Source organism: Garra rufa, chromosome 21, assembly GCF_049309525.1.
Source record: "Garra rufa chromosome 21, GarRuf1.0, whole genome shotgun sequence".
Classification (NCBI taxonomy): Eukaryota; Metazoa; Chordata; class Actinopteri; order Cypriniformes; family Cyprinidae; genus Garra; species Garra rufa.
In genome coordinates this window covers 24,793,264-24,807,560 of record NC_133381.1, presented here as the reverse complement: position 1 = coordinate 24,807,560, position 14,297 = coordinate 24,793,264, and the positions used below count along the sequence as shown (strand labels likewise).

General features: G+C 38.2%; 1 protein-coding gene across 1 annotated transcript; it reads right to left on the bottom strand.

The window, feature by feature from the left end:
• Nucleotides 1-1,537: 1,537 nt before the first annotated feature.
• On the bottom strand, nucleotides 1,538-12,678 carry grhl3 (grainyhead-like transcription factor 3). Its single transcript, XM_073827261.1, has 15 exons — nucleotides 12,564-12,678; nucleotides 11,401-11,569; nucleotides 11,252-11,310; nucleotides 10,505-10,697; nucleotides 10,303-10,385; nucleotides 10,056-10,206; nucleotides 9,018-9,129; nucleotides 8,644-8,738; nucleotides 7,067-7,225; nucleotides 5,736-5,817; nucleotides 5,273-5,406; nucleotides 4,462-4,588; nucleotides 4,074-4,159; nucleotides 3,922-3,986; nucleotides 1,538-2,560 (listed from the first exon to the last, which is right to left on the bottom strand). Exons 1-15 carry the CDS (start codon nucleotides 12,578-12,580, stop codon nucleotides 2,443-2,445), a joined length of 1,650 nt encoding a protein of 549 aa, XP_073683362.1. The 5' UTR covers nucleotides 12,581-12,678; the 3' UTR covers nucleotides 1,538-2,442.
• Between the last annotated feature and the right edge of the window lie 1,619 nt (nucleotides 12,679-14,297).

Below are 14,297 nucleotides of genomic sequence, written 5' to 3'. Positions count from 1 at the left end.
ATTTAAAACTTGACTCTTCTGTAGTTATATTGTGTACTAAGACCGGTGGAAATGCAAAGCTGCGAGTTTCTAGGCTGATAAGATTAGGAACTACACTCCCATTCCGGCGTAATAGTCAAGGAAGTTTGCTGCCATAATATGGCCGAAGCAGGCGGAGTATTATCAGAAATGAGTTCCTAGCTAGTTTAGCATTTGCACATGTGCTGCGTGGTATTACTGCTCCTGCTTCGGCCATATTACGGCAGCAAACTTCCTTGACTATTACGCCGGAATGGAAGTGTAGTTCCTAATCTTATCAGCCTAGAAAATTGAAACTCTGCATTTCTGCCGGTCTTACAACTCTGCATTTCTGCCGGTACACGATATTACTACAGAAGAGTCAAGTTTTAAATAGGGCAAATATCGAAACTCGTTGGTCATTTTTGAACGTGATGCTATTGGTCTATAAGGATTCAATGATCTATGCTAAGCTATGCTAAAAGTGATATCGCCAGAACAGGAGAACGGCTGAATGGATTTCAAAACGGTAAAAATCAACTTATTAACTCGGGGGGGAGTTGGAGAATGAGCCTATTTCCAAAAAAAGTGGAGTGTTCCTTTAAGGCGAATCCCCCACCTCGTCCCTCCCCACCCGCCAATGATTTGAATTTCCGTAGGCAGGATTTACGTTGTGACATAATAGCATCCAGAAAACAAATGCTGTAGTCCAAAGGAGCCGTTCATTGTAGTTATTGAAAAGGGATTTTTTTTTTAAACTCTTTGGAGTGGGCTTTGAGATTTGTAACTTTGTAGATGTTTTTTTATGACCAAACATACACATGATGTGATCGAGGGTCTTGATCTTATTTCCATCTTAAATAAATGCTTTTTTTAACCTTTCTATCAGCTAATGATAATTCTGAAAGAAAATGCAGAGAGCACAGATCAGTGGCAGAGAGCACATCTCATTGACAGATAAACCAGGAGCTCTTATATCAGTGTTGTTGTGTCAGATCTATGTTCCTGTTCAGTTCCTGTTTTTCCTTATTTGGTTATGTTCCTGAGTTGCCCTGTTTCACCTGTGTTTGTTATTCTGTTTCACCTGTGTTAGTTAATTATGCTTATTAGTTCCTTGTTTGAGTATTTATAGCCCCACCTTTCCTCTGTTTCTTGGTCCTGTCTAAACGTTGTTTCAAGTGGTTGTGTTTTCCTTGTTTCCTGGTTTGATTTATTAAATATTCTGTTTGTTTTGACTTCCTGGTTCTTTTGCGTTCTCCCTCATGCTCCTCACCTCCCAAAACCTGTGACATGTTGTCAATGTTCTGGTTATTTTGTTTCAGTGTATAGTTTGATAATTTTGTGCAAGGCATACTTTTAAAGTAAACATCATTTAGCTGAACCGTGCTGAAGCTGTGAGCTCTTACTAATTTAATGGGAAATGCGGACAAAATTTGAATTTTTAACTTTATCCTCAATCGCAGTTTGTGAAGTAATGAGTTAGCCTATTAAATGATCTCAGCAAGAAAACCTCTTCAAACAATGACAAAACACTTCAAAATGTTCTGGATTTTGCATTTTATTTTCCATATAAAAGCAGAGGCAGTAAAAAAGGAAAACACAGCTTTAGTATATCAATGTTGTTTGAAAGCAATACAAAGCATTTGAAATGTACAAGTTTTGTGAAGCGAAATCCACAAAATGAAACCGTTATTTAATCTGATATTCGGGCAAGTTCGATATTGCATAGTGGTTCGTCCGAACTTTTCTTGTCTTAAATGTCGGAGGACAAAAGGTCCGGTTGTCCTGACAACCGTTTACAGCCACACAAACTCGAAATGTGTGGAGCCAGTTTTCAAAATGTGATACGCGGCTCTTTAGGGGCGGAAATGTGCGACTTAAAGGTCTGAAACACTCGTGTGTGTGTTTGTGGAGCGTTTCAGATGTGAAACTAAAAGGCTGAAAGTTACAGCACCCTGACTGGAAGTATGCTGAAGTAACACGCGGCAAGATTAATAAACATGCAAACCACCATCAGAGCATTAAGCGACACAAACGCCTCACATCCTGTCCTAGAAATGATGGGCCTACCATAAGCAGCAAAAGAGGCAGCGTCAAAAAAGGCAAGTTTATCTTTGAAATAATAACATATAACTCTTTTAAAATCACGTCAACACACAACATTATGATAATTATGTCTATTTACAATTCATATTTACAGAAAACGTACCTTGTTGATCATAATTGCTCATGTTATAAAATTACGGTCGATAAAATATTAAAAAAGGTACAAAAGTGGAAAAATGGTATTTACACTGTTCAGTATTGATGCGTTTTGTTAAAACTGAAAATGTTATAACGCTTCTGGCACTGCAGAATCGGGCTCATAGTCATGCTTTTGGATCGAAAGAGCAGAAAAAAGCTGCCAGCAGCACCAGGTGTGATGTCACAAGTGGATTTTGTCATTCATAACTCCATAAGTGTGATCTGGAAGTGATTGATCATGATTTCTGTGATCTCGATGAGGAAGGCTGAGTGGTTGCTGTAATGCTCAATAATGTTGTCATCCATGTTCACAAAGATCCTGTTGATGAGAAGAAAGAGAGAATAAGTTATTATTATGATTCTAAATAATTTGAATAAATTCAAAATAGTAAAAAAGACTTGCTGAAGATTACATTTTTAAATCATTAGTGTTTTTAAATATTAACTTTAAAAATGACTGCAGAGGTAATCGAAATGCGAAAATACGGGAAATTAGTATGCAAAATTAAATCTATTAGTTGTACAAAAACCACCTGCTTATTTGCATTTGCGCATTACAACACAATTATTTATTTTAGTCATTATGACTACATTGAGCTGTTGAGTGACGCTGACTGACTACAGATGAACTGTGTCCTACCGACTGCTGAAAGAAACCCTAAGCATTCCTTAACAATCTTCTGAAGCATTCATCATTCCTTCCCTGAGGGCAGACCCTGATTTAGATCCTTAAAAACACCTTAAAAATCCTTATCTCATGACTTACGCAAACAATTATTTGGCACAACAGTCATCTCCACTGGCCAACATGTATACGATGTGCGGGTGTATGACAGACTAACAGCGAGGTCATGCCAGCTCTCCCAGCCCTGAGGGCGGAGGGAGTCTGATTGAAGATTGGGGCGAGAGAACAGGCGAGAATGCGGCCCGACCTGTCCCTATCCCTCAGCCATATCATCAGCTAACGGCCTGAGGAAAGTTGAGCTCCAAGTTACACAGCTCTAGGCTAGGATGATTAAGATAAAACGCCTTTAATAGAGTCCTGGATACGTTTCTTTGACCTATGTAGGTCAAACGCCGCTTAAATGCTCCATCAGGCTGTGAAATATGGCCAGACAATTATATGCTTTACTTTAATGCCTTATTACTTTGTGATGCACTGAGGTGAGTTATTCCCACACAAGTTCTGAAATGGATGAGTGAACGGGTAAGCGCAAATGTCTACATGGTGTCATGGGTGATCACCAGCCAAAGAGATAAATGCTGTTTTCAGTCGCTTACACAACCAGACGCCAGTTCCTATCAGAGCCCTCATCTCTACTGTTTCAGATTCATGAACGACAAAAAACATATAGCGCAGTCTACCCTATGTTGAAATCATCTTGTCTTCCTTCTTTTGTTTTGCTTTTAATTCACCCTCTCTTTCTTTTTCTTTTTCTTTTTTTTTTTTGAAGGGGAGCAGCAATCATCACATTCCAAACACTATAGATCTCTTGTCAACCCGGTCTGTCGACTTTGCTTCCTGGCAGCTTGTTGAGATGGAGCTCTGATTATAAGAAAAGGGTTTAACAGTCGTTCGTCTCTGTGAAAGAGCATTTCGACATCCCTCTATCTGTGACTTTGTCACACCTCGCAACAGTCCCCAAACGTTGGAGCTTAGCTCGGAAATATCTCACTCACCCTCTTTTGCACTTCTTGAAGATTTTCCCAATGGTGTCTTCTTGCATACCGTACTTTTCTGAAATCTGAGAAGGCAGAAAGTCGACATGAGTCACATTTTAGGTACAATTCCTCTTGCGAATATGTGTAACGGAAAGAGGTTGAAAACTCACTGCTTCTCTCAGGCCCTTGAGGGTTGGCGTGTTCAGCATAAGGGCATCGAATACTTCCTCAGTCTCTCGTCTGACGTACAGGAGAACTGAGAAGAAAATAAAGAATCTAGCATTAAAACACTGTGTGATTGGCAAATTGATTCACTGTAAAAAAAAAAAAACTATTTGTTGAGTCAAGTTAAAATAATTTGTTACCCGGCTTCCTTAACATTTTAAGTTCAGTCAACTTGAAATGTTAAGTTGTACTAAGAGACAACTTAGATATTTGAGTTGATTCAACTTAAAATTTGAAGGCAGCTGGGTAACCAATTATTTTAACTTTGACTCAACAAATTGTTTTTTACAGTGTATGTTCCCAGGTTCTAAATTGATCTTGAGGCTTCCGTACCTCTCTGTTGATCATCTCGGCGGGCTTGTTTGCTTGGCGGGGAGCTGATCTGGTCGCCGCCGTCTTTGTAGCAGTTGATACGTTTCAGCGATGTCCTGTCACTTTCCTCCAGGCTAACAGGGGGCACCTGGACAATAACAAACAGATAAAATCAAATGCCGCTCAGTTTCCTGTCTCTTGCGTGTTTGCACGCTGATGATTACAACGATAGCAAGTTTATCACAGTGACATCTCAAACACTCAAAAAAAAAAAACCGTAGGATGATCGCACGACGTCCTAATCCTTCGCTAATATGCTAAAGTCACTAATATGGGCTGTGACTAAAAAGGCCAAAAGACTGATGTTATGAAATGATGTCGAAATCTAGCAAGTGAGAATTGCGCTAGTCTGGACTGTGGGAAAAAGGCCTGTCGGAACAGCCTCCATCCCTCCTCGCTTAGGCTGTGTAAACACAGCTGAAAAGCATCTCTTCAACACCCTCAGAAGTGTGTGTGCGCGTGTGTTTGAGCTCCCACGGGTTAATCCCTGTGTCAGTCAGCGTGGCCGTCCCCTCCTCAGGTGAGTTTCGCTCGCTGTCATGTAAACTCTGGAGCGCACCAGTTAGCATGTCTGATCTCGAGATCACTTTCTCTTATTCTTTTCCAAGCCCACTTCTTTCCCACCGCATTTTTTCCCACACTTTTCCTCCCTCGCTCCCATACGCTCAGCCCTCGGGGTGTTGGTGAACATGACTCAACAATGCTGCGGTAAGCCGCATATCCTAGGATATAGGGAAGAGCGTGTGTGGATGTGTGTGAAAGACAGACGTACCAGGCCACAGCGCTGCATGGTGCTGAAGTGCATCTCTGGGATGAATAAAACAGGTTGTGTGACGTGATCATCTAGAGTTTTAAAGTAAGTAGAGTCCTTTCCAACTGAGCTGGAAACTAGGCCCTGTTTACAACCTGAGGAGAAGAAAAACAGCTTTAATACAACACTCAAAACAGTAAATGTTTCAGGAAGGCATGACTAACTAGTGACCCGCAGGTAATTTGAGTTTGAGAGCCCTCTTTTACACATCGTTGAAAATATGTGCTTAAGAGCTAGTTTTGGTTTTGGCTTTTGCCAAATTAGGAGGAAATCCTAAGTAGCTGTTTAGCCATGGCTTGTTGGGTCAGAACATGGACACCAAACGTGGAAGATTATGTACTGTTTTTCTTAAGGCTTTTGGTAGGGCGGTAATGGGTGTTCTCTGACAGTCTCAGGCTGTAATTATATGACTGACGGCACTTACCATTGTTGCTGGAGTCTGCAACATTCTTGGTCCTCCTCTTGCTTCTCTTCCTCTCCTCATCTCTCATCTTCCTCTCTGCTCCCTGCAAACATTCAAGAACAATAAAACATTTAGATTCTGAGCAGTTGCAAACACTGGCATATTAGAACAGCTTATAAAACACCTAAGGTCTTTGCACACTAAGTGCGAAATTCTCGTCCGAAATTTTTGCATGTTGAAAAATAAATACTGCCTCAGAAACTTTCGTCTGTTTTCAGATCCAGTTCGATTTTCTGTGTTTTTGCAGGTTCTTTATTGGCATTGATGGTCCATGAAGAACCTTAAACATCCATGGAACCTTTCAAATGCAAAAAACGTTCTTTATAGTCGAACAAATTTTTTCATTGTTAACTGAAAGGTTCTTTGGGGAACCAAAAATGGTTCTTCACTGACTGCAAAAACACCCTTTTGGAACCTTTTTTTGTAAGAGTGTAATTAAGCAATAATTAACAATACAAATGTTTTTAAAATCTTAAAACACTAACTGAACTTGGCCTTTATCTAAAAGAAAAGAAAATATTTAAAGTTTTAGTATTTTAAATTACTTTTTCTTTTTTAATACATCGGTTTTCAATAGACATAAAATTATTCTTATAAACAACTCAGGAGTTCATGTCTAGTTTAGATGCCAGCTGCGTAGTAAATATGCATTTGATCCAGCTCGAGAAACCACAGCAATGCAGTAATGCACTTAGTTCAATTGCTGCTGCTAAACCAGTTCGACGTGTGTTAAATCTAACCTTCCCATCATGCATTTCCCCCACACACTGTCAAACAGCTATTAACTATGGCCGCCGTGGAACACACAAACGGGCTTTGAGGAGATGAAGGAGATACGGCGGTCTGGTGACATTTATCTGATCAGCTCAACAAAAGCGATCAATAGAATTCAGAAGATAGTGGTATCAGACAGTGTAAGGGTAAGAGACACCGAAAAAGAGATAGACAGACTGAAAGAAAGAAGGAAAGAAAGAAAAAAACGCTTCTGCTTCAGTGAAAACAGTTATCACGTAATTGAAAATGTGCCAGATCAGAGGTCAGACATTGGCAGTTTTCAAGTAAATAACTTAGTAGGTCATGGTAACAGTGAGTCAGGACTAAGTTTTGTTTAACAGTTTATGACGCAGTTAAAGATGAGCCAAATAAGCGACAGAGATCTTATGCACACCCTGATAATGAAACTTAATGTTTCTGATCCAAGTTTTATGTTTAATTAAACCTTAAAATGCATGTCTGCATCTTTTCATGCTCTTTTTGTTCTGCTTACAACACATTTATAAAGCTTGGCTTACCTTGTCGCAGAAGATCTTGACCTGACAAACAGCTCTGTGAATGAGACGGTTGTTCCCTGAGCTGAAATCATACGTGTCGATCTGAATGTTCAGAGGAAGACCCTTGACCCCCTTCTGCGAGGAGAAGTCAGTGCTCAGAGAATTGATGCCAATGTGCACCTGTAAAACATGGAAGATACATGAAATCTTCAGAAAGGAAATTGGAAGTCTGAGGTCTAGAAGCTGGATTTGTTATTTAACAAGATGACACAATAGTGCATTTCATACAGAGACGAAATCACTTTGAAATGTCTCAAATCAAAGGAAGGGTCAGGAACGAGACCCATTAGATGTGTCATCTGTAAATATGGTACGAGTGATTGTTCAATAACTCCAATTCATTTCAAAAGAAAAGGAGTGTCCATATGGAGAACAACATGACGAGATCGAACATGTTGGAACTGGAGGTTAAACAACAATAAGAAAAACAATCACCTAAATAATAAGATGATTAATGAGTAAATGAGTGAACGGGTGCTGATTTCCAAACATTTCTTCCTAGTTCCTCATAGCTGCTGATTCATTTGGCACAACGCGGTTGAATAACAGTTAACAATTGGAATATTTCAATTCAGATTCTGATTTATAAAAAGTACTGTTGCGACGTTGCGCAACCACAAACATTGTTAGATGTTAGACTAACAAAATTGATCACTTTGTTTTGTCGCTAATATTTGAATTCAGATTCTACATTGCTCAGCTACCATAAACATCATTAGAGTTTACTAGAAGAATTGTTTAGTCTATTTATTAGCTCAAATCTGTAACTTTGTAACATAACTGTAGTGGCTATTTTATTGAATCTATAAAAGTGCATTACAGTGATTGTATTCTTTCTTTCTGTCTCTGCTCCACCTGCTGCGAGTTTCGTTGTCCCACCCATCACTACCCCGGGGGCATGCTGAAATGTGCCCTATTTCTCTCCTTCCCTGCTTCCTTCCCTCCCTCTTTCTTTCTTCTTTCTCTTTCTTTCGTTCTTTTTTATTCCCTATGATGACAGGTGCCTGAGGAGGCCACATACCGTAGATACCACTGTTCTTTGACACTCCTCTAAATGATCCTCCTTTCAACCCATCACTTCACAAAAACAAGTGACAGGTGGATTTCTCTCTCTCTCTGTGTGTGTGTGTGTGTGTGTGTGTGTGTGTGTGTGTGTACCTGGTATTCATCACGTTGTGGGGACCAAATGTCCCCACAAGGATAGGAATACCAGTAGATTTTGACCTTGTGGGGACATTTCTCAGGTCCCCATGAGGAAACAGGCTTATAAATCATGCACAATAAGTTTTTTTGATGAAGTAAAAGTGTGCACAATCTCCTGTGAGGGCTAAGTTTAGGTGTAGGGTAGGTGTAGGGCGATGGAAAGTACAGTTTATACAGTATAAAAACCATTACGCCTATGGAATGTCCCCATAAAACATGTAAACCCAACATGTGTGTGTGTGTGTGTGTGTGTGTGTGTGTGTGTGTGTGTGTGTGTGTGTGTGTGTGTGTGTGTGTGTGTGTGTGTGTGTGTGTGTGTGTATTTTCACTCGTACCTTTGCTTCTTCACTGGTGTTCCAGATAAAGGACAGTGCGTTGAAAGCCACCTCTTCCACGTTACTAACTCCACTGAAAACTTCCTTGTAGTCAGCTGAGAGTCAATATAGAATTAATTAATATAAATTGTAAGGAGTTAAACACACATCAGTCAAAAAACCAAATGACATCTGACTTTAAATCTAATAATGGGTGAGGCCTAGTTACTTGTATATAATAAAAGCATTCTTCAGTTTCTTAGTCAGTATTGTCTGGGTTTCCAGAATTAATTAAACGTAATTATGATTATGTACATGATGTTTATGCTTAAAGTAAATAAGGTCAAGAGATAAGATGTCCTCTGAAAACAAAGATATGTATATAGTAGACGTACCGATATCAAGGACTCTCTGTTTAACGGTAGGCTGTCGAGCGTGCCAGTGGTTCCAGTACTTCAGCTGCATCTCAGGACTCTTGTCGTTCTCAAACACAGCCATGATCACCGTCTGAGAGAGATAAGGGAAGATGAAAAGCATTATTAGAACCTGTATCTTTGTGTTTTTTACAGAGTGGTGACTCCCTGTAGGACAAATGCTAGTCTTTTTGTCGTTTACCAAGCGACTAATTCTCTTTCTCTTTGCTTTGTTACCGACCATAGCAGTGTAACCTTAACAAAACAGCCAATCTGTCACACCTATAGTACGCAAGTTTGGAAGTTTTAGGAAACTTCCCCCAAAGCGCCTTTGCTGTTGCACGGCATGGTTACTAAATAACAAAATGTGACTTTTTCAAACAGTGCCTATATAACTAGTAGTTCTTTCTCTTTAGAACATGTTATATGTGACCCTGGAGGACAAAAACAGTCTTAAGCAGAATGGGTATATTTATAGCAATAGTGAAAAATACATTGTATGGGTCAAATTGATTTTATGCCAAAAATCATTAGAATCATTACTGATTAGTAATATGCATTACTGTAAAAAGTTTTCACCAGTTTCAACTTAAAAACTTAAGTTTAGCAGCTGCCTTAAAATTTAAAGTTAAATCAACTTAAGTCATTTCAACTCACAAGTTAAATCGACTCATTTTTATTGTAACAAGTTAAAATGACTTAGAATTTTAAGCTGATTTAACTTAAAATTTGAAGGCAGCTGCTGAACTTAGGTTTTTAAGTTGAATCTGGTGAAAACTTTTTACAGTGTAAGAACTTCATTAGGACCATTTGAAAGGTGATTTTCTCAGTATTTTTATTTTTTGCACACTCAGATTTTAGATTTTCAAATAGTTGTATCATCCTATCAAACCATACACCAATGGAAAGCTTATTTATCCGGCGTTCAGACAATGTATAAATCTCAATTTCATAAAATTGACTCTCATGACTGGTTTTGTGGTCCAGGGTTATTTCCGTTATTTGTGTCTACGAACTTACTTTTACTTTGCTGCATGACACCCCAGCAGTGCTGTCCACTCCCTGCAGTGTGATGGGGTAAAACTGCCCCTTGTTGAGGTACACCATGGGTATTTCTGTTGTCTTGTGCTGGGATGCTTGTGGGGCACCAAGAACAAACTGGAAGTCATTCCTGTGAAAAACAGTCAAATGAAATCAATATGAAATATATAAAGTCACCAAATGACTATAAAATGTAAAGATTGATTTGTAAAGAAGCCAGTCTTACCTGTATCTATCTGGAGGAGAGTTGGAGTAGGATTCTGAGTATACAGGGCTTGTCTGTCCCACAAACGTGCTGTAGGCAAGAGGCTGTTTTTAAAGAAAACAAACAGAAGTGTCATATATTTATGATAATTATAGAGGGCAATGTACTTGCATTCATAGCATATTTTTTAGCATCTTTTTAATTTGAAATGTATTCTGCAAACCTCAGGTGTCGCCTCCAGAAAGGGTTGGTCAGATGACCATGATTTTTGTGCTGGGTGCAGAAGGGGGTACAAGTTGTCTCCAGTGTAGCTGTCAGTGCTTGGTAATGCTTGCTTTGAAATGCTTTCCGTAAGCAGCTTCATAATGTGAGCGTTCTCCAGCGTGGCCAGCTCAGGGGAAGAGCTATTCACTGACCTGAGACAAACATGACAGTAGAAATTGTGAGCCTTCTAGATATGATACTCCATCATAAATTCTATTCACACAGGGTTAACTGTTAGCTGCATAAACAATGACGACAAAAAAGTGTTAAAGTCAATAAAAGCTTTACTCAATCTCTGCATTGTTTATGGAGCTTTCTTTGCATGAAAAGCAAAGCCAAACACTGGGCGGGAGCTGTTTGCCACCTAACGCCAGTCTTCTTTTTTTTTCACTGTTTGAGTTTCTCTGCAAGCTTTGACATCGGGGAGACCAACAAGCTCTATAGGCAGCTATTTTTCACTTGCACAAAAGGGTGCTGTGTAGTGACTCAGTCTTTTTGGGATGGGTTAAAGAAGAGGATTAACAACTGAACCAGCTCTGACCTCAGATAATCTTTAGCTAAATTACTCAACCAATATTCTGGAAAGAGCAAATGTGATATTTTATGTCTGGATAACCTGCTGTTTTAACATTTCCATCTTGCCTTCTACCTTATAATCTTCCATACTATTGTTTTGTACAAAACCGTTTTGATAAATCAAACCTACCTCTCCATGTACATGCTGCTCTCGCGTGCACAAGATGTCATCTTTTGCTCTTTTGGGGTCTTAAAAAGAATGCATTTATAATATTATTCCTGTGTATCATGCAAATTAAATATAATAAGAAATAATAAGCATGTCTTTAAATGTGTTACCTTGCAGGCTTCATAGAGGAGACTTAGAGTTGCAAGTTCTTCATCTGAAGACAGCCTGGGTTTACTCTTGCTGAAGTCACCGCTGTCCATGCCAGGCCAAGAGTCCATAATGTAATTGTCTGGATAGCGTAAGTAGTTGAAACTCTCGTTCTGTTGTACCATGAGAGCCCTAGGCGAAAAAAGGAGGAAATATTAGCATAGATAAAACAGCAAGGATTACCAAGAACTGCAACATGTGATTTGGTAAGGCAAAATAATTGAAACATAAAAGAAACAGGACTAAATGTCAAGAGACAGGCTTTCTCTGCTCCTCTGTTCTCCTAAGGGTAGTGGCTCTTGTAACGGATCAACGGTCAGAAGCAAAGCCTAAGTGAAGGGACTTAATTTTATCTTAACACAAGCACCACAAACAAAAGACACGGATTTGAAGAGGATCACTAACTCTTCAAGCATTGGATTTGTTTTGGGACTTTCCCTAACTACTAGGATTAGCAATGAGGTGGTCTGCTATGGTAAGCTAAAATGCAAACAGAGCTTTTTAGGCACCTGTGCTCGCACCAAATGAATGAGCATTTTATCTTTATTTATTTATTTTTAAAACTGGATATACCCATATTTTATCATTCTAGGCACCTGCATGTTGACATAGACCCCGACCTCTGACTTTAGCATTTGAGACTAGTGCACTCAGGCCCCTAGGGCTGTCTGTAAGAGTAAGAGTCAGAGAGTGCGTGTTTGGGTCCTGGTGTCAATTTTCCGCAGAAATTATCTTCATGTACTCATTCATGTGGGGGCCTGTTTACACATGAGCAGAGGGAGAGTGGGAGAAGAGGAGAAAGACATTACTCAAGAGGAACAGACAGCTCAGAGCGGTGAAACTGCACTATTGCACACCCCACAAGAAAATCAGATGAATCATATGAAACAAGATTGATTTTTTTTAGTCCTGCATTAACAGCTCATTTGAGAACAGCTCGTCTAGACAGTGTCCACTAATATATGTATATAAAGTTCAATCTTTAATCTTAAAAAAATGACATTTTTTAGGATAAGCAATTATAGCAATTAACTTTTAGTAACAAAATGGCGTTTGTGTTCAACGCAGCCAAATCCTTAACTAAAGCTTTAGCAAATCAGATATAAAATTGATGGATGGCACTTACTCAATCTCCTTGGTCATGACTCCTCTGACAGACAGTGATGATAAAATCCTTAGTTTGTGATAATCTCGTCTCTTCTCTCAATTGTGTATGTATGCCTGTTTGTATCCTGATAAATGAAGTGGTTGGATTTGTATCCACATCGTCTCTCTGTATTTATCCACCTAGCAGGTTGGCTGCTTCACTCTAATTGGCTGGTAGCCTGAGACAGGTGTGTGATAGGACAGGTGTATCCTCCCTTAACTCTCTCAGTGCTGGAGAGAAACTTCAGCATGTGTGTGAATATGTTTTGGTGGGGGTGGGGGGGTTAACTCATTAACACCTTGTATAAAAGACTGAAAGTCTCCAGCCAAAGGTGTGAACTGCATCTTATTTGGGATCAGAAACCAAAGGCACTGGTGAAAGAACAAGGCTTTAACATGCAAATGAAAGGTTGTGTCATTCTCAGTCTCTGGCCGAATGAAAAAAGGAAGTTTTGGCTATGGTTTTTATAGCTTTCCCTCACGTTTTTATTTTTATTTGGAAAAACCACAAAACAAGAAGCATACTTTACTATGATATGGGTGTATCATGCATGATCATATATTTTTAATGCAAGTTGCAAATGAAATTAATATTGTTTTCCTCAAAAAGTCTAAATAGCTCACGAAAATGTGTTCTTGGAATGTTTTGCATTCAGAAATAAGGTTTTTTATAACTTGATGGAGACATTATTCCATTAAGTTATAAATAAAAAATTCAAAACATTTTTGATATGTTTTTAAAAAGGTTATTCTTGGTTATGCAAACAGTAAGGCAGCAATTCCATTTTGAAACATTATGTAATATGTACTAAGTATTCTGAAACAAGTTGTGACATTAAGAAATGTTAACTAAAAATAGTTTCAGAAATAAAATTCCATTAATTCTATATAAATAATGCTTATGTGCGAATGTTTTGAATATATTATTAAAAACCCAGATAACTTTCTATTAATGAACATTCTATTAATGCTAATGTAAGCATGTTTGTTCATAACTTTGAGAGAACCTTGCCAAATCATTCTGAGGATGTTCCTGTTAGCCGGATACATGCATGATTTGCAGATAAAAATTCTGCATATCAGATATGCATTTGGCAGTAAGTGATGATAGACTAAGAACAGATAAATGCTTGCCTTTGTTCATTTAAAATCTCATTTAAAGTTTTTTTTTACCAGTCAAAAGTTTTTGAACAGTAAGACTGAACAGTAAAAATCTCTTCTGTTCACCAACCCTGCATTTATTTGACCCAAAGTACAGCAAAAAAACGTTATTTTTCATTTTCTTTATTTTTATATATTTTAAAATGTCATGTATTTATATGATTCTGAATTTTAGCAGCTTTACTCCAGTCACATGATTCTTCAGAAATCATTCTAATATCTGCTAAAAAACAACAGAAAAAAACATTTATGATTAATATTATGTTGAAAACAGCTGAGTAGAATTTTTCAGTTTATATATATATATATATATGAAGTTTAGAAGAACAGCATATATGTGAAATAGAAATCTTCTGTAACATTATAAATGTCTTTATCATCACTTTTAATCAAAATAAAGCATCCTTGCTAAATAAAAGTATTAATTTCTATCATTTCTTTCCCACCCCCCAAAAAATTATACTAAGTCAAAGCTTTTGATATGGTATAGTGTATAATGTTACATTATAACATTATTATAATATTATAATAGATTAATGCTGATCGTTGAATC